General features: G+C 42.1%; 3 protein-coding genes across 4 annotated transcripts; all 3 read right to left on the bottom strand.

The window, feature by feature from the left end:
• Positions 1 to 571: 571 nt before the first annotated feature.
• Positions 572 to 5,294, bottom strand: chst10 (carbohydrate sulfotransferase 10). The gene is made up of 6 exons (XM_044345470.1): positions 5,165 to 5,294; positions 3,604 to 3,746; positions 3,396 to 3,505; positions 2,987 to 3,212; positions 2,634 to 2,739; positions 572 to 2,344 (listed from the first exon to the last, which is right to left on the bottom strand). The coding sequence occupies exons 2-6, from the start codon at positions 3,707 to 3,709 to the stop codon at positions 1,792 to 1,794; spliced, it is 1,101 nt and encodes a 366-aa protein (XP_044201405.1). The 5' UTR covers positions 3,710 to 3,746; positions 5,165 to 5,294; the 3' UTR covers positions 572 to 1,791.
• A 1,236-nt stretch (positions 5,295 to 6,530) lies between these two features.
• On the bottom strand, positions 6,531 to 8,706 carry rpl31 (ribosomal protein L31). Its single transcript, XM_044344620.1, has 4 exons — positions 8,603 to 8,706; positions 7,658 to 7,783; positions 6,698 to 6,810; positions 6,531 to 6,602 (listed from the first exon to the last, which is right to left on the bottom strand). The coding sequence occupies exons 1-4, from the start codon at positions 8,704 to 8,706 to the stop codon at positions 6,571 to 6,573; spliced, it is 375 nt and encodes a 124-aa protein (XP_044200555.1). The 3' UTR covers positions 6,531 to 6,570.
• zc3h13 (zinc finger CCCH-type containing 13) lies at positions 6,531 to 22,690 on the bottom strand. Of its 2 annotated transcripts, XM_044344618.1 has the most exons (24): positions 22,520 to 22,690; positions 21,547 to 21,723; positions 21,087 to 21,190; positions 20,859 to 20,973; positions 20,540 to 20,651; positions 20,108 to 20,274; positions 19,775 to 19,923; positions 19,118 to 19,318; positions 18,823 to 18,990; positions 18,270 to 18,616; positions 17,383 to 17,877; positions 16,989 to 17,237; positions 16,287 to 16,821; positions 15,969 to 16,081; positions 14,183 to 15,415; positions 13,394 to 14,059; positions 13,155 to 13,298; positions 12,782 to 12,982; positions 12,477 to 12,640; positions 9,746 to 12,315; positions 8,603 to 8,706; positions 7,658 to 7,783; positions 6,698 to 6,810; positions 6,531 to 6,602 (listed from the first exon to the last, which is right to left on the bottom strand). In XM_044344618.1, exons 2-20 carry the CDS (start codon positions 21,712 to 21,714, stop codon positions 12,112 to 12,114), a joined length of 5,535 nt encoding a protein of 1,844 aa, XP_044200553.1. In that variant the 5' UTR covers positions 21,715 to 21,723; positions 22,520 to 22,690; the 3' UTR covers positions 6,531 to 6,602; positions 6,698 to 6,810; positions 7,658 to 7,783; positions 8,603 to 8,706; positions 9,746 to 12,111. The 2 variants fall into 2 exon arrangements, with proteins under 2 accessions (XP_044200553.1, XP_044200554.1); XM_044344619.1 differs by lacking the exon at positions 22,520 to 22,690 and having other exon boundaries at positions 21,524 to 21,608.
• Between the last annotated feature and the right edge of the window lie 495 nt (positions 22,691 to 23,185).

Genomic DNA, 23,185 nt, shown 5'->3' with positions numbered 1-23,185 from the left:
GGCCCGCGGGGCAAATGTGGCCCTCCAGCAAAAAGATTTTGCCCCTGAAAAAAAGCTAGAAAACTTTTTACTTTCATAGTTTACATCCAAACTTTTCAATACGTTTCCACAAATCAACTATTAGTAGATAGCAAATCTACTATTACATCTGTGGTGTGGTAGTGCAACACAGAGAAAACATTTTCATATAAGAGTCATTTTTGCCAAATTTGTTGGATACAGTCCTGAAAGATTATATTCTTATATTAATTAATAGAAAAAAAATATTGGAAAAATACAGGCCTGTGTCTTCACCACACCTGCAAAATAGTGGCCCTCCCATTGAACAACAATGAAAAAACTGGCCCATGGTTGAATCTAATTGCTGATCCCTGATTTAGGGTGTACTTCCTCAAGTTTCCTCAAGTTAAACATTAAAAAAATTTGAAGAAAAAAATTCCAGTAAATTAATAGGACTGAACAACCTACACTTCTGAAAGCAAAATCCTTCAAAATATATTTATGGCAACACACAAAAATGTAATAATTGACATAAAAAGATGTGAAGGTAGCACAATAAGTACGCATACTGTTATTTTACATGGAACTTTATTACTAACTTGTGTTCTTGTATCACAACCACCTGTCCAAAAAGGTCACCAGGAGGTTGCATGGAGGCAGTACTGTCTTACAGTTGAAACACTGTTTGTGCCACTAGTCAGCAGGTTAATAACATTATAAATAGCAACACGTAATACAAATGTTGGAGTTGCAAGTCATGTTAAGAACATACATACATACATTACACAATACATTTCTGACCGAGGATATAAAATAATCCTTTAAAATCCAGTTTTCTTCAATGTCCCGTTGCCATTAACAGCTGAGTGAATGAAGTCAAAAGCAGTTGATACCTGTTCTTATGGATCAGGGCTGGACAAAGCTGGGCCTCTGGGTAAAACTGACCCTCTGTGCAATACTCATCAAGGTCTTGGTTCAATTTTTTGACCATTTTGATGCTATTTAACGACATTCTTACAAGACATCAATATGCCTTTCATTAAAGAAATACTGATTGTTAAAAAAAAAAAAGGTAAAAATTGATTTGTATGTTATAAAAACATCAATGAGGCGGTATCAATTCTTGCCTTTCACCCTCCTTGTCCAAAAAAAGTTAGCATCCCTGATACACATAATCTTCACCTACGTCTAGAAGACACAACATGTTGTAACGCATGGCATCGTCCATAGCTTGGTGATCCACACAGTGCAATGTAACAGCTACATTACAGGGTAACGGGCCTGTATCCCTACCTATCTGACCTATAAGGATCATTCAGTCATAAACATTAAATATAAGGAAGAAAAGTGTGTTTCCATTTGACCTGTACCTGTGTTTGATCTTTATATTGACCTTCTTCTGCACCTTCATCAGCAAATCGATAAATTATGCAGCTCAATCTCACTGTTTGACTCTGTTAATCGTTAAATGTTGGCTACTGAGGTATATGCAGCTGCCGGTGTTCACTTCCTTTCTCCCTTCTCTATATTTTGTCAGTATCAGTTAAAAATCCACTCTCCATAAAAATGTTAAATACGCATCGCGTTTTCAGTCATTGCAAATACAGCCGACATAGCAACAACCAGTTATTCCTGCACAAATGGCTAAAATAAGAAGAAAAGACGTTACAGTGTGTCATCTACTGAGTACCAACCAGTTCTGTGGCACACGGTCAGCTACGATACACCTTTGTCTCAAGATGTCGAGAGGATTTGATATGAAAACATGTCTTGTAGTTAGGGTTAATCATTTTAGTTCAGTAGAAACTCTGGGCTCGGGTAACCAAACAGTTGAAAGTCGCCCTGGTAACGTGCGTAGAGACGCCTGATGTCTCGCTTGCTGATGTCTGAGAAGTAATGCTCCACCTTGGTCTTGTTGTAGCGCGTGATACCTGGAGGAATGGCTGGGTAGGACACCAGCTGGTCAATGCCCGCCGCTTTGAGGATGTGGGGGGCATCTTGCTCCAGCGTCTCGTGGTGGCCTACCACACTGTAGTGGATCTCACACGGCGCACACAACTCTGCGTAAGTCACCCAGTGGATGATGTGCTCACCGAACTGCCGGTCCATGCGCCTGCGGCCTTCCACATCACCCAAGTAACGGACAAAGTCCTCAAAGTGCAGGCCAGAGGCGGCGAGGTCGCTGTCACGATGGCTTTTGCGGTATTTACGGATGATGACTGGAGCAATGTCATGCTTGTACCAAGGTTCAAAACGTGGGTTCTTTACAAACTTGTCCTTGAACGCAGAAATCAGCCGCTCAAACGGATCTCTCACGATGAAAAACTTAAAGTAAGTGTTTAATCTGTTGAGGAACATAACAAGGTTTTGTGAGTAAATAGTTATTAAAGATGAAAATATCCTTGATTCATTGGATCGGCGTAGACAGCAGGCATCTCTTTACTACTTTACATGACATTCCTCACAAAGGATCATAACACAGCCTCAACAAAGCTATAAGATTATCCTCTCTCAGCAAATGTGTGGCTCAAATTCAGCACAATTTGCTGCTGCATTGTGCCAAATTCTACCTAAGAAGTATCTTACTCATGGAAAGAATAAGACTATATTCATCCCAGTAACTCTGATCTAACCTGTGAGTAATTTCCTGTGGAGTGAGTGATGAGAGGCGGGGCAGGCCGTTCTTCTCATGGTCATGAACAAGGTTTTCTGGGATCTCCTCCACAGTGGGGAATGCTCCTGCCAACCACAATAACATACAGTAACCCATCCACGAAATTACCTAATTAAACAGACAGACCTCAAACCACAGTGGATATTATACAGCACTGTGTTTTACAAAAAAAATGTATTACATTTTGTAGGAGACTGCTGCTATTTTTGTCATGCAGCTAAATCACACACGCACTACTGGGGTTTATCAGCCATTCCTTATTATTATAGCAAACATGTGCCTTGTTATTACCTTCATCCACCCCATACTTACCATTGAGCACAATGAGGACCTTCTTCCACTGCGTGTTGCCCACTTTAGGCGTCTGGCAGAACAAGATCTTGTGTTTGTCGCAGACAAAGATGCGGTCCAAGACAAACTTGCTGATGGAGACGTGAGTCAAATTCCTGAGGCTGCTGTTCTTACATACAGTTGAAAGCAGCTCGATTCGTTTGTCAGCAACTGACTGCCAGTCTACCGCTGTAGGTGGAACAGAGGGCTGAGACACACATACAACACTAATGTAAGTGATTGCCTTGTTTTTAAAAAGGACAGAGAAGATTCAAGAGACTTTATGGCCATTTGCACAGGAATGGGATACATGCACATTGTCAGCAAACAATTCTACAATTAAAAAAGAAGTTAAAAATAAAATGAAAAGTAGCAAGGTCAGAGAGTTTACCTGATCTGACGGCTTTGGAGCCGGTTTTTCTGGGCTGGACACAGGAATAAGCTTGACCACTTTGGTTCCTGACACTGTCCAACTCTGACCAGCAACCCTCTCTCCATAGTCTGAAAATACATATCAGATATTAGTGCGCTGATCACATGTAACCCTATTATTATCACTCACCTGTAGTAGCTGATCAACAAAGGGGACAGCGGCTCACCATCTACAGCTCTGAAGTTGATGAACTTGCTGACAAACATGAGGATGAGCAGCACCCAGCCGCAAGCCCCGAGGAGCAGCCAGTGGTGCCGCATCGCTTCGCACATCAGCCCACGGCCATGGAAACTGTGTGCACGCTCCCACCTACATACACACACACACACACACACCTGACTGAAGACTGTATTTGAATAGCTGGCATAGGTATTATAGTAAACATTAGTTGGCAGCACTACTTCTAATAGTGACCCAGCCACATCACCTAAAACAGTGGTTCCCAACCTAATGGTCGGGACCCACACAAGGGGTCGCTAGATTAATCAATGGGGTCACAAGATGATGGACAGACAAATTTGTGATTTTTTTGTCAAACTTTCTTCTAATTTTTGCTTTATTTCTTGTGGATTTCTGTTTACCTAGGGCTGGGTGATATGGACAAAATCAAATATCATATTATATTTTTGACCAAATACCTTTATTATTATTTTTGTTAAATAATCATCAGTAATGTGGATATAATGAGTTAGTTGGTAAAGGCAAATAATAGAACAGCTCGTCTGGTAAATTCAGGAACTTACATCACTTTACTGTAATGCAGCCTTTAAAACCAGGAAAAGACAACACTTACGCAATATCACGATATTACAACATCCAAAATCTAAGACAGATATTATGAGACAAGATATCTAGTCTCATATCACGATATTGATAATATTGATATGTTACACAGCCTTAGTTTTACCTCCTTAAGCCTCTAAAAGTTATTCCAACAAAACAAAGTATGTCCTCTTTCCAGAGCTGTGAGGTTAGTCGATTCATTGATTAGTCAATGACAGAAGATTAATCAGCACTTAATTTGATAATTGAATAATCGTTTTAATCATTTTTAAGCAAAAAAATTAAAAAAAAAAAAAAAAAAAAAAAAAGCTGGTTACAGCTCTCAAATGTAATGATTCATTGCTTTTCTGTGTTGAACATAAACTTTCTCTAAAACTTTGGGTTTTGGACTGATAGTCAGACTAAACCACACATTTGAAGACCCTGGACTGCAGAGAACTTTAACGGATATTTTTCACCATTTCAGACATTTTGTGGACTAAACGATTAGCCGATGAATCAAGACAATCATAGGTGACTTAACTGACAGACAATGCAACCTGTGAGGAGGGCTCCCTGGTAGACTTTGCTTCATTTAAAGGGGTCACAGGCCACAAATGTTGGAAACCGCTGACCTAAATCGACGCTAAACAACGACTAATGTTATCTGCGTGACACCTTAACTATGCTGCTTATAGCTACTCATGTTATACTGTACGTGGGCAAGAGCTGACGTTATTGCCTTTAGTTTGTTTGATATTTAAAGCTACCAACGTCTTACCTAGCTTACTAAAATACATACCAGCTAACTTTAACTGTATTTAAGCGAGCTAACTGGTCAGTTAGCTAACCAGCTAGCCACACCTGTCCCTCCCAGACTGAGATCATCAGACAACTTCTCAGCGAGGTTAACACTCAATATGTTAAAAAACCGACACGGCAACCAGACCGGCCTTGTGTCTTACCTTCTCGTTTTGGTTACAGCTACTTCACAGCAGCGAAAACTCTGGAGAAAATGTTGGGAGATGCCATAGCTTGTAAACTGCTGCGTCCCTGTTCTTCACAACATCCGACTGTCTGCTGCACAGTCAGTCTACGCTGCTGCTAGACAAGTAGCTCCCCCTAGTGGCCACAGGCTAGCAACGCATGTTAAATGTTTGCATTTATAAAGGGAAACCATCCACTTTTACACAGATTATACATCAGGTTTTTCCAGCCCAGTTTAACTAGTGAACGTCCAGTTTATTTTTAGTGCTAACATCAAGAGACAAATCCTACAGCTGCTCCATGCACAGTGATTTTATGGGCATGTTTCCAAATACACAGCTAAAATCCTTACATGCACATTAAACCCAGTTGGATGGCATATTTCATTTGAGCAGGTCTGCTGCAACTCTCAGATCTTTTAAATCACAGCTGAGGACTTTTGTTTGCTGCTGCTTTCAATTAAACCAAATATGATGGTTAATATCTTACACTGTTGTTGAAATGTGCTATACAAATAAACTTGTCTCCCCCCTATACTTTCAGAGAGTCAAAGGTGCTTTTCCATAATACCAGATAACAAAAAAATCAAGCTTTGATGGCTTACAGCTCAAGTTCTTCATTGTTACATCTAATTATACAAGTATAAGAAAGTCTTAGGTTTCAGCTCCTTGACAATGCACTAAGGAGAGAATGAAATATGTAAAATAGTAAAAGCAATAGTAAGAGATAAGAGTATAAAACATATGACTGTGTATTAGATTCGATCCTTTCATTATGTACTCATGATAATCTGACAATAAACTGAGCAAAACTGAAGTGGTAGTACCATATTCAGGTGTCTGATTTAAGTGCTTATCTCCTGCCTGCTCACTCTGATGCACCTCGATGAGCATCGATCACACATTTAACGATTCACACATTGACTTCAATTAACTAAACAAACTGCAAAGTCCATATCTAATCACGTCACTGACTTGACTAGACTTTTTGCTATCATCCTGCTTGTATTAGGAAAAAAAAAATATTGCTTTGTATACCCTATGGATATCATAACACCAAGTCTTAGTGCCAAAGACAGCACTGCCACTGTTTAATAAGACATAATGAAACAGTTTCCCTTTGCTGTAAAAAGGGACAATGACTGTCTGCATCCCTGAAACAACCTTCATGCAGGAAGGTAAAATTACACATACAGCCCTAACAGACATGTTGTTTAGGTCCATTTCCATTAACATTCCTCTGCATAAGAACATTTAATATAACTATTAAACCAAATCCAAGTCTCATCCCAAATAAAACCTCGAATTAAATGCAAAAGCAGAAATAAAGACACAAGACATGGGCTCCTTTTGTTTTATTTATTCCACTCGTAGAGGGGACATTTTTAGTTTTCATCAACATTGACTGTCTGAAGACCTGTTGGAAAAACAAAAAGAGGACAAAACATTAAAATTAAAATTAGATTATTAATTCAGTAGGTGAATGATCAAGTCAGTGAGCAGCATATTTACCTTTGCATGTGGTGACTGGAACGTATGTGACCAGGGTGTACAGTTTGTTGGGGGAGTCCTCATCCTCATTACGCTTCCTGGACAGGCGTACGCGTATCCTGTACGGCACGTTCCTGAAAAACACAGTAACGCAATGGTTATCAATCAATGCAAGTTATTTGTTATGTTGCTGCAACTGTTACACTGCCTAGTAGATTGTGTCACAGCCCAATGCTGCATACATGTTTGAGTGTCAAAACATTTGTCGTTAGAGTAAAAAAATGACTTTTTTTTAAATACGGTTTTGTGACATAAGAATGATTTGTTTATGTAGGAAGCCCTTGTTTGTATAGCAAGAACTTCAGTGTAAACTAAAAACATAAGTTCTGAAAGTCTGATACTTTGCATTTATGTTCTTTACAGTGAAAATAGGGCAACCAGACTAAAAATTCCTAATTTCTTGCAGCTTCTCTTCTATACTTGCTGACAGTACTGAATAAAAAAAAAAAAAAAAGTGATTAACACCTCACTCAAAGTTAAGGACTCGTCAGTAAATATTCCAGCCATCCTAAGCATCTATTGAGCACAACACTCAGTGTCAAAATCACCAACCACAGTGACTTGTTAGTGGTGTGTACTGAGACACTTCATGTCTGAGCCAACAGTCAACATTTTCACTACATAGAAGATTGCTTTGTTTAATGTAATAACCCCAAACTGGCAAAAAAAAGTTCATAAAAGACAGTTGTGACAATATTTGAAATACATTCATTATAAGCACAGTTTAAATTACACTCAGTTTAATTTACAGGAAAAACATTCACTATAAGTCTAAATTAAAGTAATGGACGACGGTCAAACCAAAATTTTATGTGTTCAGAGGATAGTTATGTTATCACAGATACTTTTCATTGAAATATTGGTCAGCCTTAACAGAGAGTCATTTTGTGTAGATATAAGTATTAAAAGTTCTCATCTTACCTCACACCCTTGCTCCACACGGCCTTGTTCAGGCGAGTGTCGATGCGGACATCGGGAGTTCCCATCTCCTTCATGGCGAATTTGCGGATCTCCTTGATGGCGCGGGGAGCCCTTTTCTTGAAACCCCTGCAAGGAGACGACACCATTAAATCAGACAGAATTAATAAAGATTAATACTGATGATACTTGTTTTAGTAATTAATAAAACAAACAGGGTTACTTTCGCTTAAGTCATTTCATTATACCAGTTGGGCTCTTGTGAGTTATGACACCATGTGCTATTAATTCTGACATTTTCAAGGATGAATAATAAATTCATTGACATGTTTAATGGCAGTGACGTCAGCTTTGCTTGCAGCCCTGCTGACCAAATCTTTACACTCAAAACGAGCTTATTTCAGAATCTAATAGCCAAGTATGCAAACATACAAAGAATGTCTTGGCATTTGCTCCCACGAATGCAACATAGAAGAAAACAGAAGAGTAAGGTAATAATAGACTAAGTATTGCTAAAAATGAAATGAACATTTAAAAATCCATTTACAGAATGGAATACTAATAGTTTTGAAATGGGATATAAAACTTGAAATGAAATACTGACTGAACAAAGAAAATATGGAACCAGAAATGAAGTGGATGAAACATATGAAGGTGAGGAGCAAAAATTAATATGCCACATGTGCAATAAATAAACTGTCTTAATTCATTGTTATATATGAATATTGCCAACATTATCCTTTAATGTGGGTGGAGATAAAAGGTAAGACCACCATTCATGTGTTTTCAAAGCTTTGTTCTAAAACGTGAATAGTTTTAATAAAATAAAAACACCAGCACAGCATGCTGTTTTGAATTAAACCTGTTTGGAAGAGGCAATAATGGCTGGATATCAGTTTACCGACAGATACAAGAGCACTAACAGTTGATTCTTTTTGTCATACTCACACTCCATGGATGCGCTTGTGGACGTTGATGGTGTACTCTCTGGTCACCACCTCATTGATGGCTGAACGCCCTTTCTTTTTCTCTCCTTTCTTAGTTGGGGCCATCTATGAACAATATACACAAATAGTTTGAATTAAACAACACTTCTGAAAATGCAAGATACTTTCTACACCGATTTATTTTGTAAAAAAACAAAAAAAACCCCAGCAGCATTAGCTTAGAAAATTAATTTTTTGCACGCAGTGGTTCCCAACCTGGGGTCGTGAGATGATAGGAAGATAAAGATGCAGAAAATAACATTTGAATGCAAAATTGTGATTTTTTTGGTCAAGCTTTCTTCTTATGTTTACTTTCTGTGTTTTACCTTCTTTTAGCTTCTAAAAGTAATACAAACACAATAAGTACTTTTTCTAGCACTGCAACGTTAGTCAATTCATTGATTAGTTGATCAACAGATTAATCATTAACTACTTTGATAACTGGATAATTGTCATTTTTTAAAGCCAAAATATAAAAAAATAAGCAGGTTTCAACTTTTCAAATGTGACGATTTATTGCTTTTCTTTGTGGAACACGGTGATAGACTACAGATCTTTAAGTTTTGGACTGTTAGACAAAACCAGACACTTGAAGGACTGTTGTCAACTTTAACGGATATTTTAAATCAAGACAATAATCAGTAACTTAACTGGTAGACAATGCAACATGTGAGGAGGGGTCCCTGGTAAAGACTTTGCTTTATTTTGAGGGATTACAGGCCACAATGGTTGGGAACCACGGCTCTAAGGCGCCTGCAGGCTACTAGTAGTATAAAAGTCACTTAAGTTTAAGTAAAAACAGCACTTAAGACGTGCACAGGTGTTTTATATCAAACACAATATCATAAATCCACCGTTTCTAGCTGAGGCGGGACGAGCACAGAGCAGCCGGGCTAAATGAAGCCACTCCGGGAGAATCCATCGGACTGTTACCGTTCACCGTTTTAAATTATCTTTACGGACGTTTAACCGCCTCAAAACCGCCATACAAACGTTAACGCATCACTAATGTGTATATTTATGGTGAATTTGTGGTCAATTACTACTTTAATATCGCAGGATGGACTTAGATTGTAGAAATAAAATTTCCTGAAAAATTACTCACATCGGCTAGCAGATGAGGCGGAAGTCGGAAGGACGGATCTAACGCTGAGGATTGTGGGTAAAGGAAACCGGTCCGTTTTATGTGATATACGTCAACAACAAATGCATGACTGAAGGTTCCTCCCCGAAAGAAAAAGAAAAACATTTAGGAGAGAAACTTGCCATTTAATTGAATTTTTAAAAAAAATATTGTATCATTTTAGAGATTTCGAGATAACGAAGACTCTGTGAGACGTACATTTTTTGCATTATCAAACTATTTAGACAAAGCATTGACTAAGAGATAAATGTATGGGTTCTATGTCTCTATTCTGCTTATGTATCATGTTCTTTTGTTTAGGGACATATATGGCATGTGTTGTTTTACTGTGATTAATGTTATCAGATGTGAAACGGCTGTTTCAATGGTATGACACACAAAAAGCAGTTAATAACCATTTTAAGACAGAACTTAGAAACAGGAATTTCAACTGTTTACAGCATAATAGATTATCTTTTATTAGACACTTGCTCTATTTCTGGGGTAGTCTTCATCACACTGGTACCAAATGACTCAAACAATGACAGAAAGTGGTCATTTTAACATAATTACATTATTGTTTATTGAAAAATTATGAATTACTGTAAAAGTTTGGATGCATTTTTTTTGTATCTACACTTCACACTTCTTTCATAGGACTGTAAGAATTTCTAGTATTTTTTTATCCAGGTGCAATCAGGAACAGTCCTAAAGTGGTTGTGTGTCAAATTCAGCACTTACCTGAAAATGCAAAAGCATGCATTTAGTGGCTGTCTTCATAGCTCTTGTTAAAATCATTTAATCTGACAATCTTGATGAAAAAGGTCCCCAGTTAAACTTACTTTCCTTACAATTTAGAAATGTCATTCTACATTTATTTTACAATATTAAAAAAATACAGCGTTAAACCAGGTATCATTCCTTACACATCCCAAAATTGACTTTGAACCTTAGACAAAAGAAACATGTAGTAGGAAATATGTCTCCAACACCATTGATTTGTGGTCAAACTTAAAGATACTGGGCTACAACTTCAAAGCCCGATCTCTGCATGTCTGTAATGTCACTTTAAAGGCACAGTTGCATCGCAGGGCGGAGGTGTCATGTTGAATCCAGGGCTCTAAGACAACAGCCTTTTTCCATTTTTATTCTGTTCGGGTGCAATACTGATGCTGGTTTGTCCATTGAATTGGTGTTTCCAGCTCTCACAGCATGCATAACCTGCTTCTTTTTTTTTTTTTCAAGCGTCACTTGTTGAGCTAATTGCTTTGAAACCATCACATCCCAGAAGTCAGTTTATCCACCTGTAAAAGTCTTTTTTTTTATTGTGACTCTGGATGTTCATCCACTGGGGCACAGAAAATAAATGTGGAGTTCAAATTAATTATCTTTTCAGTCATGTTTATCTAAGCAGTCTAGTGTCTTTTCCTATTGGGGAACATTTCAGTTCCTTTTTGGACGGTGTGCGCTGGTGAAACTTATGGAGAGGAATTCCACATGGCAATGTTGCTGCTCTGGTACTCTGCAGTCTATAGTGTGCTCTGCACCCATTACAGTTCATTTCAGGGAGACATTGCCAAACCATTCAAAACAAACACATCAAGCAAAAAAAAAAAAAAAAAAGCAGTTCTCAATAATGCTTCCACAGACTAACAGTTGTAACAAATTACATTCAGTGAGGGAATAGTTTGGCAGTGCTTATTTGTGAGAAACATTCATTCAAGTCCCTGCAGGATGTTTCAGTGTTGTTGGTCAGTAACTTCTCTGCAGTAGCTGCTTTAGATATGCTCCGCAGATATTTTGTGATATGGTGTAAACAAAAAATAATAACAACATCAAGAGTCACATTATTTAAAAGGCTGAACAGTCACTTCATACAAAGCAAAAGACCCGTTACAAAAATCAACATCTAACCATTTTAATGCACAGTTGTAGTAACCAATGCACAATATACAAAAACAAAACATTTGAACTTGGTTAGGCAGGTGAAACTGACAATTAAAAAGCCGCTCTAAAACATTGTAATGCACAAAAAAAAAAAGTTGACGTTTTGTTTTGTTGTGTTTTTTTTAGGTGTGTTTTACGTTTCTCATACAAGGTTCATTACACACCTCCATAGGCTAGAATGTCCAGTAGTCTATGGCACAGCACTTGCAGATCATCCAAAACATGTTAGGCATAACTGAGAAAGACTCACAATTTTGCTGTGTTGCTTTATTTCCTCTCATGACTAAAAATGTTATGTATGTAAATGAAATGGGACAGAGTCAGGGAGAGTTAGGGGCTAGAAGAAGTAAAGGCTTAGTCGCATTTACTTTCATGTGTTTGACCCATGAAACCCATTTCTCTCAGGACACACACACCTCAGGCTGTGCTGTGCTGAGTTTACTACTACCAGCTGCAGCGACATCAGCTGCTGCTGGTGCTGACCCACCATCGCATCTTTCTGGGGCCGTGGCCTGGCCGGTCATGGTCCTTCTAAAGAGACGCATGCTCATCTGCAGCAGCTCGTTGTCTACTACAGGTGTAGTGGGGTACTGCTTGGTTAGGCCCTGAAAAAAAGGAGATGGAGATTTAAACACAATTCTCTTAACCATTCTGTTGTAATGTCAGTAGATTTAAATGAGAAACTTGAGAGAACATAGCTTATATGAACACTAAGTAATTGGCAGTATTTAATTATTTATCTTGCCGGTGATCAGATGACATCTACCTTGTCATTTTTTAACAGCTGCCGGCGGATGGCAAAGTCCCTGCGGGCACACAGGGCCTTGCAGCAGGGCCCAAGGTTGCTCAGTAAACCTGCCCTCTCCACCCGTCTGTTCAGAGCCGCCATATTCAAGGCGCCCAGGTCATGCTCGAACAGCTTGTCAGCATCTGGAGGGACAGAGTTGACAGAATGTAACACTGATGGATCACACAGAAATGTTACACAAGGACCACTGAGGGATAATTCAGTTAAGTACAAATCATAGTGGTAAAAACATTCTTTAAATTGTCCCAAAATGTAAAACTCACCTTTGGGGTCATCCAGCTCAGACTTGCACACCTCTTTGACTTGCTCCAGGAGCTCAGGCCCAGCAAGTCGCTTAGAGATGCCTGCCCTGAGGAGTACAGCCCCTGGGGTGAACCGGAGCAACGCTGCCCCTGCCGCCCGTGGCTCCTGCTTCTTTTTGGGCATCAGGCTGGACCAATCAACATCAATCACATCCAGAGGACCTGCCAACACATGACACCAGGTGCTTAACTTTACAAAGAATATCCAACAGTGTCCGACCAAAAGCCATTACATCAAGTATCATTGGAAAATTAAAAGTCTCTATTAAGAGAGAGGTAATTTTACATAACATTCCCAATAGACCTTCTCCAAAGTAAAAGTATTTTCTGGTACCTGTAATTTTCTCATCGTCCTGCTGATCCTCTTTCTTCTGGCTGTCAGCCAGAATCTCATCCAGCTCATCATCACTGATTGGTTCATACTCCTCTCCGACTGATGCGACTGACTGTCCATCGTCTTCTTTTCCATCATCCTCTGCTGAGAACAAAGCACATACAGATTCCTTTAAATTCACTGTAGCGTATTTTGAAAAAGTGACACATGAAAATGCAAACATGCTTTCATGTTTTTACCGTCGATGCTGTCGGCCTTCTCCAGCTCTGCCATGAGGTGGTGACTGTTGCTTGGTTTCTCAGGCTCTGGAGGGCTGAAGGCTTCTCTTGGCAGTAGGGGCTCGTAGTCACCCCTGTCCTGCCTCATCATGTCCCCTCGCATGTCCCCTCTCATTTCGCCCCTAAGGTCCCCGCGTCCCGGAGCCCTGGAGTCCCCATGGGTTGGTAGGTCCATCATCATCATCCTCTCCCTCTCTCGATCGCCGCCTCTATCACCCCTACTGTCTCTCTCCCGCTCCCTCTCTCGCTCTCGTTCTCGCTCCCGTTCATGCTGCTGGATGAGTCCTTCAGGAAGTAAGCGTTCTCTGTCCCTGATATCCCGCTCTCTCAGGAGAGGTTCACGGCCAGGACGTATGAGCAGAGGCTCCCGTCCCCTGCTGGGCCAGTCTCTAGGTTCGGGCTCCCAGTCTCTCTGTTGTTGAAGAGGCTGTTGGAGGAGCAGGGGCTGTTGCTGCTGTTGCTGCTGCTGAGGCCGGAGGTCCTTTCGGTCTCGTTCCCGCTCGAACTGCTCCCTGTCTCTCTCCCGCTCTCGACTGTCATAGGAGCCGGCTCGGGACTGGGACCTGGCCTGCCTCTCAGAGTCAGGAGAGCTGCGCCTGGAGCTGTGGCTGCGGGAATCCTGCCGGTCTGGAAGATGAGATGAGACAATACAAGTTAGAGTTTTAATTAAGTATGATCCTGGTGGAAGATACAATAGATTATGTTTCATGTTCAGCAATATAGTATCAAGATAAGTATGACTTTAAGTACCTGATGAGGTGCTGCGGCTGGGCTCTCCTCTCCTCAACTGGTCAATTCGAGACTTCCTCTCGGCCCCTGGAGGGTCAGACACCACCGGCCTTTCTCTCTCCCGCTCTCTCTCTCTCTCCCGGTCACGCGAGTTGGTGCCCTGAAGTCGGCCCCGGCGAGATCGTGCACCCTGGGGGTCATCTCGGTGGGCTGACTCATTGGAGGGAGATCGCAGGCGTCTGGATGACGTGCGGCTCTGGTTGCTCCCCATGCTGCTGCTGCGTGTCTGTTCTGGGGGAGGTTTGCGGAGCACGGGCTGGGACATGAGGGGCTGTGGAGTCGGCAGCAGCATTTGAGGATCTTGGGAAAGTAGTGGGGCGATGGGTGGGGGGTTGCACCTCTCCCTGTCCCTGCCCACCCTGGGTCCACCACCTCTCCTCAGAGGTTCAGCTGGAGCCCTCTCAGCAGAAGCCAGGGGAGCTGTTGGTTCCAGTGGTCCTCCTCCTCGGTCTGTGACCTCCTCATCGGACCAGTCGCTGAAGTTGTCCATTTTGGACAGTGGAGACGGCTCTGCGTTGCCTCCGGTACCGCGGTGATCAGGCCTCATTGAGGGGGGTGGCGTCCTGGGACCTCTCTTCCTCTTACTATGTGGCAGATGGGCTGAAGAATCCTCCTCAGATACATCAGATTCTCCTCCACGTGATCGTTTCCTCTTTCGATCAAGCGCCTTCTTCTTGGCTCCTTTCCTAGGGGAGTGTAAGGGTGGAGGCCCATCTGTTGAAACACTGATTGGGGGCTCGGGGTTGAAACGGTCGCTCACCCCAGCCAGGCTGTTGCCAGCAAGAATCTCCTCATCTTTGCGCCCTTTCTTCAAACCCTTCCTCTGTGACTTTGTCTTCTTTTTGCCCTCCTCATGGGACTGGGAGCCAGCGGTGTCTCTGTCTTCGCTGCCAGCAGCCACAGCTATAGGAGCAGGAGGCGGTGTGGATTCTCGCTGGTCTCTGCCTCGTGTACGGGAGTCAGAAGGGATGTCTGGAAGGTGCTCTCCTCGTCTGTCGCCTCCTCTGGTTCGTTCCCCTCGGGGCTCCAGGTCCTCGTGGCGGGTGCGGGCTTCCCTTTTGTCCGCAGCTCCTCTGCGCTCCTCATCCTTCCAGTGACCGGGTTTCTCATCAGATGGAGCTGCCCTTGGTGGCGAACGCAACAAGGGCTCCTGGGGCCGCACCACCTGGCTCAGCAGACGATGCTTATCCGCACCTGCATATGCACACAGAGCAGTCACATAACCATACTCAGGACTATTTAAGCATCTTATTTGCCATAATTACAGTGAAAGCAGAATATAATGTAAACAAGCCCTTCAGTATGAATGTCATTGCATTTAAGGCTAATTTATGGTCTTTTCTTTGTATCCAAAGTGCAACTTAAATTGGCAATTACTGAACTGGAGAGAAAACCAATAAACACGTGCATTTTACTGTAGTGTGCATTATTTAAAGAATTATTTGACTTTGGTACATTTCTGTTCACAACAATTTTTGCCAGTATTGGAATGCATAAAACCAAAAAGGCAAGTTGGCCAGAAACTTTACATGTTAGACCAAAGAGAAATAAAACTTTAAATCATCAACATGCATCATGCATTCCCCTTTACATTGCTGGAATTAGACGAGAGGTGCATTCCCCATTAAACAGGAGTGTGTCCTTTCAAAAAGAATTTCCCTACTGTCAGATGGAGGCGGACACACTGGGCTGGGGAGGAGGGGCTGTGGGTGGAGCTTGGCCGGCCCTCGGCCAATCGGGCGCTCACTTTTCTCTTCTGCGCTGTTGTAGCCGTCGCTGTCGGCCGGACTGAGGTCCCGTGTTTGTCGCTTAGACGTGGGCTGGGGGCTCGGGCTGCTCTCTACTCTGTGCCTTTTACGACTAGAGGGAGAGAAAAAGAGAAAAGAGGAGGATTACTATGACAAAATATGTATAAATATGGTATTCGAGGACTGTTTCTGGAGGATTTAAACGGCATTTTGAGTATTTATAAGAGATACTGAATTGGTAAAAAAAAATAGATTGACATAAATAAGTTGCGATATGGATGAAAACTTGAAAATAAATTCAGTTTGTTGATACATGCCTCGTCTTGCGATCGTCCCGGGTCTCTCGAACAGAGCGGTCATCCCTGGTTTCCTCTCTCCTCTCCCGCCTCTCCTCCCTCCCTCTCTCTCGCTCCTCCCATTCCCTCTGCCTCTCTCGCTCCCGCTGCTCCCTCTCTCTCTCCCTCTCCCGTTCGCGCTCCTTCCTCTCCCTCTCCCTCTCCCGTTCCTCCCTCTCTCTCTCCCGCTCCTCGCGCTCCCTTTCCCTCTCGCGCTCCCTCTCCCTCTCCCGCTCTCTCTCCCTCTCTCGTTCCCGCTCTCTCTCCCGGGCGCGCTCCCTCTCGGCCTCCCTCTCCTTCTCTCGCTCCTTTTCCTTCTCCCTCTCTCGCTCTCTGTCTCGCTCCTTCTCCCTTTCTCGCTCCCTGTCTCGCTCCCTTTCTCTCTCTCGCTCCCGATCGCGGGTCCTGTCGTCGCGTCTGTCGTCTGCTCTGTCTGCCCTGCGATCGTCCCTCCTCTCCTCCCTCTCAGACTCCTCTGATCTCCCCTGGTGTCTATTTGGAGAAGCTCCTCTTTGATCTAGAAAAACAGAGAGTTGAAAAGCTTAGCCAAACACATTTAACATAAAAAACATGGTTTTTAATTAGCTTGTGTACAAGATTTTGTGTAGATTTTTACTTATTATTATTAATCACTTTTGAGGAACTATACGAGTTGCTGTTTTGTGACTTATTTCTAACACCCACCTCTCTCTCGGTTGTCTCTGCGATCCCGTTCACTATGCCCTCCTCTCCTGTCATAGGAGGAGTCCCGGGCCTGCTCTCCTCTTCTGTCACCCTCGTAGCGGTCTCGGTCTGAACCCCTGTCAGAGCTTCTTTCGGCAGCACCGCGGTCCGTGCTCCTCTCTACGCTCCGTTCACGCACCGCGCTGCTCCGTGACTCCCAGTTGTCGTGGCTGCTTTCCAGCTGGGAACCCCTGGAGTTCCTGTTTGAGCCTGATGGAGGACAAAAGGAGAAAATGTTCACTTTACACAGACACACACACAGGAAAGTTGCAATTAATGATTCATTCAAGTGTTTTTATAGCCACGAATAAAACAAACTATGCAAATGAAGGTTATATGTAATGTCAGTTCTTGCCTTTATCAGGTATTTCATTTCCACGTCCCCTCCCTCGTCCGTTCCTCTCAGTCCTGTCCGTCCTGTTCTCCGTCCTTCCTTCCGCTCTCCCTCCATCATCACGTCCATAACCTCTCCCATAACTCCTGTCCTCCTGGCTCGATTCCTCCTTTCTGTGCGTCTCAGTCCTTTCCCTTTCCCTCTCCTTTTCTCGCTCTCTGTCCTTCTCTCTCTCTTTCTCCCGTTCCCTCTCTCGTTCCCGCTCGCGGTCGCGCCTCTCCAGGGATTCTCGGCTTGAGCGGGTCTCTGTCCTGCTCTCTCTGGAGTCCTTCACATCCCTGCTGTCTCGGTGGTCGCGAGACTCTCGGGTCGTTTCCCTTCCTCGATCGCGACCGTCCCGTCGCTCTCGGGTGTCTCTGGTCTCCCTGTCGTCGCGACTGTCCCGTGATGAGACCTGTTCAGAGTCATAGTCCCGGTCGTCACGGAGGCTGTCCTTCTCTCGCTTGCTGCGGCTTTCTGTTTGCAAGAGAGACAAAGCTTAACAACTGATGAATAAGATGATTTATGTTTTAAATTGGCTTACTATGCACTGGGGATATTGCACTGATACCACAATGGAAATTATATTTCCTCTTGCTCAAATCAATTGCTACATTTGTCAACATAATCCAATCAATGCTCTGCAAAATGGGACTGATTGTAAACATATCATGTAATATATAGTTATATCTGAAAAGATAAGGACCCACCAAAATCACTGATGATGTGAAAGTGTGATGGGAAAGTAAGGATCTCAATATCTGAATTATCAAGAAGCTCCACTGTGGCAAGAAGTGAAACTATACATATACATATATACAGACGTGAGAAACAAGACAAACAAATACAGTAGTGGAATATAAAGATACCATCTCTGCGCTCATGTCTGCGCTCCTGTGCGGGCGGACTCCTCTCTCTCTCACCGCGGCTCCTCTCGCGGCCCCTCGAGTGGCGCCGGCTGGGGCTCGATCTGTCAGACCGACGGTGGGGCGAGGAGGTGTCGTGGGAGGCGGGTGGTGATCGGGAGCGGCGGGAGCTCGGAGGTGAGGAGGCAGAGGCCGTGGCTGCGGTGCTCCGGTGGTAGGTGGGAGAGGATGAGCGGCGGCGACGGGGAGGAGAGGGAGAATTACGCTGGGCAGAGGAGCCGGAGTGGGAGGAAGGGGAGCGGTGGTGGGGAGGAGTGGGGGTACGCTGGTGGCGTGGAGGAGAAGGAGACCTGCAATGACAAAGGCAGGTTATTTCATTGCAGGTGTCAGGTCCCATATTTACTGATTAAAATATAGCATTATAGAGAGGCATCATTATCAAATTATACTAAAAGATACTATACTAAAGATAAGTTTTGTCAAGTAGTAGTCTCGTCGGTTCATAGTGCTTTAAGCCTGCAGTGAAATTATTACTTGGTCGCCCACGCATGCTAACCTGCGAGAAGGAGAAGCCAGTGCAGCAGCCTTATGGGACGTAGCTTTGGGAGAGGTGGATTTCTTTCTGGCTGAGGGTGAAGCGCCCCTGGAGGGAGATGACACGCTACCAGAACGCTCCTCTGATGTCACTGAACGCTTGGCCTTGTGGGAACTGTCTGATCGGTCCCTATAAGGAACAAGATTATATTCAAACGGACAAGTATTAAAAGTTGCAGATGATATGAGAATATATGTGAAGATGTTTGCTTTATGTGGTGATGACGACTGGCAGATTTCTGTCGTGCACACTGTACCTGCGTTTTTCCTTCTTCTCTTTGTGTTTTTCTGTATCTCGCCCCCGATCTTTCCCTTCTTTCAGCTTCTCCTCAGACTTCTCCTTGTTTTTGTGCTTGCCCTTGTGTTTCTTCCCCATCACAGGAATATCCAAGGGGACTGGGGGAGGAGGACTGGGGGTGCGGGGTCCTTTCTTCTTGCTGTGGCCTCCTTTTGAGGACCTGGTTGGAAGAAAATAGAAAATGTCCATTATATCTTCCCCTAATAGGCATATAATTCTCAAGTAGTGTTTTATTGTATGTGAATACAACATGTGTGCAGTTATTTGTGTCATTTGTTTGCAACTGCACATTGTCATCAATAAACTGCCATGATTCATAGACTCCTACATGGCAGTTGACTATGCCAATATGAAATTAGTAACTAGATACAAAAGAAAGCATGGGATAAAAACATGATGTTCATCCAAATATCTCATGTCTCATGATGAAATTTGTTGAAAAAGAGGTAAAAAAGGTGTTTTGATACGTGTCAAATATTATTTTAACAGATACATAGTAGTGCTTTTACTGCATCCTGGTAACTAACACAGCAACAGGGTTGAAAACTGAAACTCCCTCTCAGAAGTAACAAACAAATGAACAAAAATACTAACTAACAGAACCACAGAATCCTACCTGGCAGTTTCTGAGACAGGTGAGGATACCGACATCTTCTTCTCTTTCTTCCCAGAGCCTGGCCCTTTGGTTCCACTTTTGTGTTTTGGGGAGCCACTGGACTTCCTGGATGAGGGGGAATCTTTGGAGCTTAACTGCTCGGGGGAGGCCTGAGGGATAGAGATGACAGATCAGGTGGAAATTCAGTCAACACACTACTACTTCAGCAAGTGTGGTGACTTGCCCTGGAGGTCAAGCCCCAAAATCCAGAGGGATCACAAGCAGCAAGACTGAGTGTGAATGTAAATTACAGACACATGAAAGTAACTAAAATATGTGCACCTTGTTACTTACCTTCGGCATGGCGGTGGTTCTTGTTTTGGCGGAGGTCTCGTCTTTCTTGATGACGATCTCTTCTCTCTTTTCCAAATTCTCCTGCTCCAGTTTCATCAGCTCACGTTGAATCTTCTGGCGCTTCATCTCTAGGGATAACTCGTAGTCGTAGTCACCGATATCTGAGTCTGAAAGTCAACCAAAAAGAACCACAATTAATTTAGGTAATTTAGACATCTATTTTGTTATTTTTTTATGTGTAAAGTGGAAAAAGTACAGATAGTAACATAAGCATTAAATAGTAAATGTGTACATGAGTACACAAAATTCAAAACCGAGTAAAGACAACCCATTTAAATGAATAGTCAATATGGTCAAACACTGTAAAAACAGTAACCAGGTCACTTAATTAAAAAAAAAAAAAAAAAAAAAAAAAAAAAAAAGCTGTTGAACCTTCACGATTCGTTTCCCACTCTGTGGGCTCTTCTTCACTGGCTGGGGTGCGCTCCTTTGTGATCTTTATATCCTCCTTCTCTCTGTGTCGGCCTCTGGAGGAGTCTCTCTGCTGTAAATGAATACAAACAGATTTAGTTAGAATGACACATACATGTTGCGTTGCTTCCTGTGCCTCTCCTTTTGCACGTCTTCAAACCTAAATCATAGTTAAAGGCTTCTTTAATAATAATAAATTCAAACCGACAATATAATAGAAGCGGAGTAAATCTGCGGAGAACTCTTTTAAAAGCAGAGACTGAAGGAGCAGAGAACTCACTCTTGCTGTGGGGGATATGGGCTCGTCTGGATCTCGCTTCAGGTTTTCTGGGTCAACATCCTGTCTTTTATTCTTCATCCTCTCCCGCAGATCACCTGTGGGTCTCTCTGCTGACCTGCTCCATTTAGACACATACATAATGGCAACAGAAATGAATGTGAATCATATACTTACAATATCACATAAAGATGCTGATGAATGAATCAAGATTGAAACGAGCAATCTTACCGACTAAAGCTAAATCCTTTGCCTCGTGGCTGAGTTCCATGTGTGTAGCGACAAGTGTTGCCGTAACTGCAATTTCCGGTCTTCAGCCAATTTCTACAGTGACTCTGAAAGACACAAACAAATAAAGTTGATGAGATAAAACAACACCTGATGAAATTAGACAGATTCTGTTAAAAAAAAAAACTTTTAAAAAGTCCACTCTTTGCAGCAATACTCACTATTCAATAATGATAAGAAGTTATGAGTGACTGCATTTGCTACATGTATTACTACATATGGTTATAGCAGTAAGTCAAAAAGCACTCAAAAGTAAACTCCTTATTAACAAGGACAAACAGGCATGAAAAATCTACAACCTCAACATGTGTTGGAAATACCATGTGGCATCTCTTAAGTATTTTCAGAGACCAGGAAGAAATAAATAAATTATTTTGCACCTTGCACTCTAGGTTATACGTACATCAGCAGCATTACTCCCAGTGCTGGGGCCGAGTCTTTCGAACACACTGGGCCGGCGAGAGGGGGCGGCGGGGTTGCCGGTGCTGCTGGTCGTGGTGCTGCTGCTGCTGCTGCTGTCAGATATGGTTTTTGAATTCTCCACTGTTACCTTCCGCCTGATCTTGGACATTCTGCAGGACTGGAGATATGACAAACAATGCTTTATTACATGTATTCTGGCATGTAATATTCTGCATCAATATAACTGAACACTAGTGCAAAGTCTGAAGAGAGAAAGACATCAGTGGGAGTGTTTTCAACATGCAGTGCATCCATAAAAGTAGTGAACTAATGTAATAACATGCACGCAAAATAAATCAACAACATTGAGACAGGTTACTATACATCAAGAGTTAACTCAAGGATGCAAAATTACATTAAAAGCAGTATTTTTAAAACTAAGCCATTAACCTTTGTCTGCTGTGTGATAAATATGCATTTCCGTTATTAAGCAAAGCATGAATTCATTCATTCTGGGTGCACTGCTATAGATAAAAGCACACTAAACTGACTAAAATGTTAACTTTTATGTAGCAACTTTCCTGAAAGGTGATACTTAATAGTCTGGGCTGACTTGTTATCCTTCATATCCAAAACACAAGTGTTTTGGTGTGTCTGTTGTTGTCTGTTGCTGCAGCTGCTCTGAGCTAACTTCATAATGAGTATGTTAGCTTCAGGTTAGCAGAAGTACCAAGCTCACTTCACGACTTTAACGCTATTGCTGACATGCGCAAGTGTTTTAGATTCATAAATACATGTAAATGAGATTCTAATGTTTCGGTTAATGGCTAATATATATTATATTACATGCTTTATGTTAGAGAAAACAAGCAAATGGAGGCTAAAGTTAGCTAACCAAAGCGCTAAAGGCCTTCAAGCCGCCTGCAGTAGCATGCACGTTAAACAATGGGCAGATAAAAAAAACTGCTTCTCACCCAAGATATTAAGTCGGTGTCGCATCTACTTTTGTCCAGTTAGTGGATTCAGTATTTGAGTAGAAATAACAATGCTTATTCTGTTAAAGCAAAGGCAGAAACTGCCCTGAGTGCCTTCATGTTGGCGGACGGTGCACGTCATATGCCGTCTTCTTCTTCTGTGGTGGTAAAGGAAATTATGTCATTATGGCTGTGTACATGTTCTTCTTCTGTGGTGGTAAAGGAAATTGTGTCATAATGGCTGTGTAAACATACATACAGTATCCATTCCAAATGAAGAAGAAACAACTAAATATTTATTTTATGAATGTCAGTACACACTGGGATTGAGGGGGAAAAAACAGAAAATTCAACGGACTGTCAATTTATTTTTACTGGAAAATTTTCACATCCATAAAGCCCAGGATTGAATTTAGGTATTAAGTTTTTTGAGTCTATTCAAGTTATAAACAATAAGAAATGTGCTCATACAGTTAGTAAAAGTTTTTTTTAAAGAAATTAGATTTTATTGCCTACATTTAATATTTTATATTGTTGTCTTTTTAAATTATTGTTTTATTATGTTATATATATTAATATTTACCCAATGTCATGTTACCATGTTGAATGTATTATCTATCCATTATTGAGTGTGGAGTCATATCTGTTATATCATCCTTATTTCAT

This window comes from Thunnus albacares, chromosome 24 (genome assembly GCF_914725855.1).
Source record: "Thunnus albacares chromosome 24, fThuAlb1.1, whole genome shotgun sequence".
In the NCBI taxonomy this organism is placed as follows: domain Eukaryota; kingdom Metazoa; phylum Chordata; class Actinopteri; order Scombriformes; family Scombridae; genus Thunnus; species Thunnus albacares.
The sequence above is the reverse complement of the archived record's forward strand: the minus strand, read 5'-3'. Positions and strand labels throughout refer to the sequence as shown.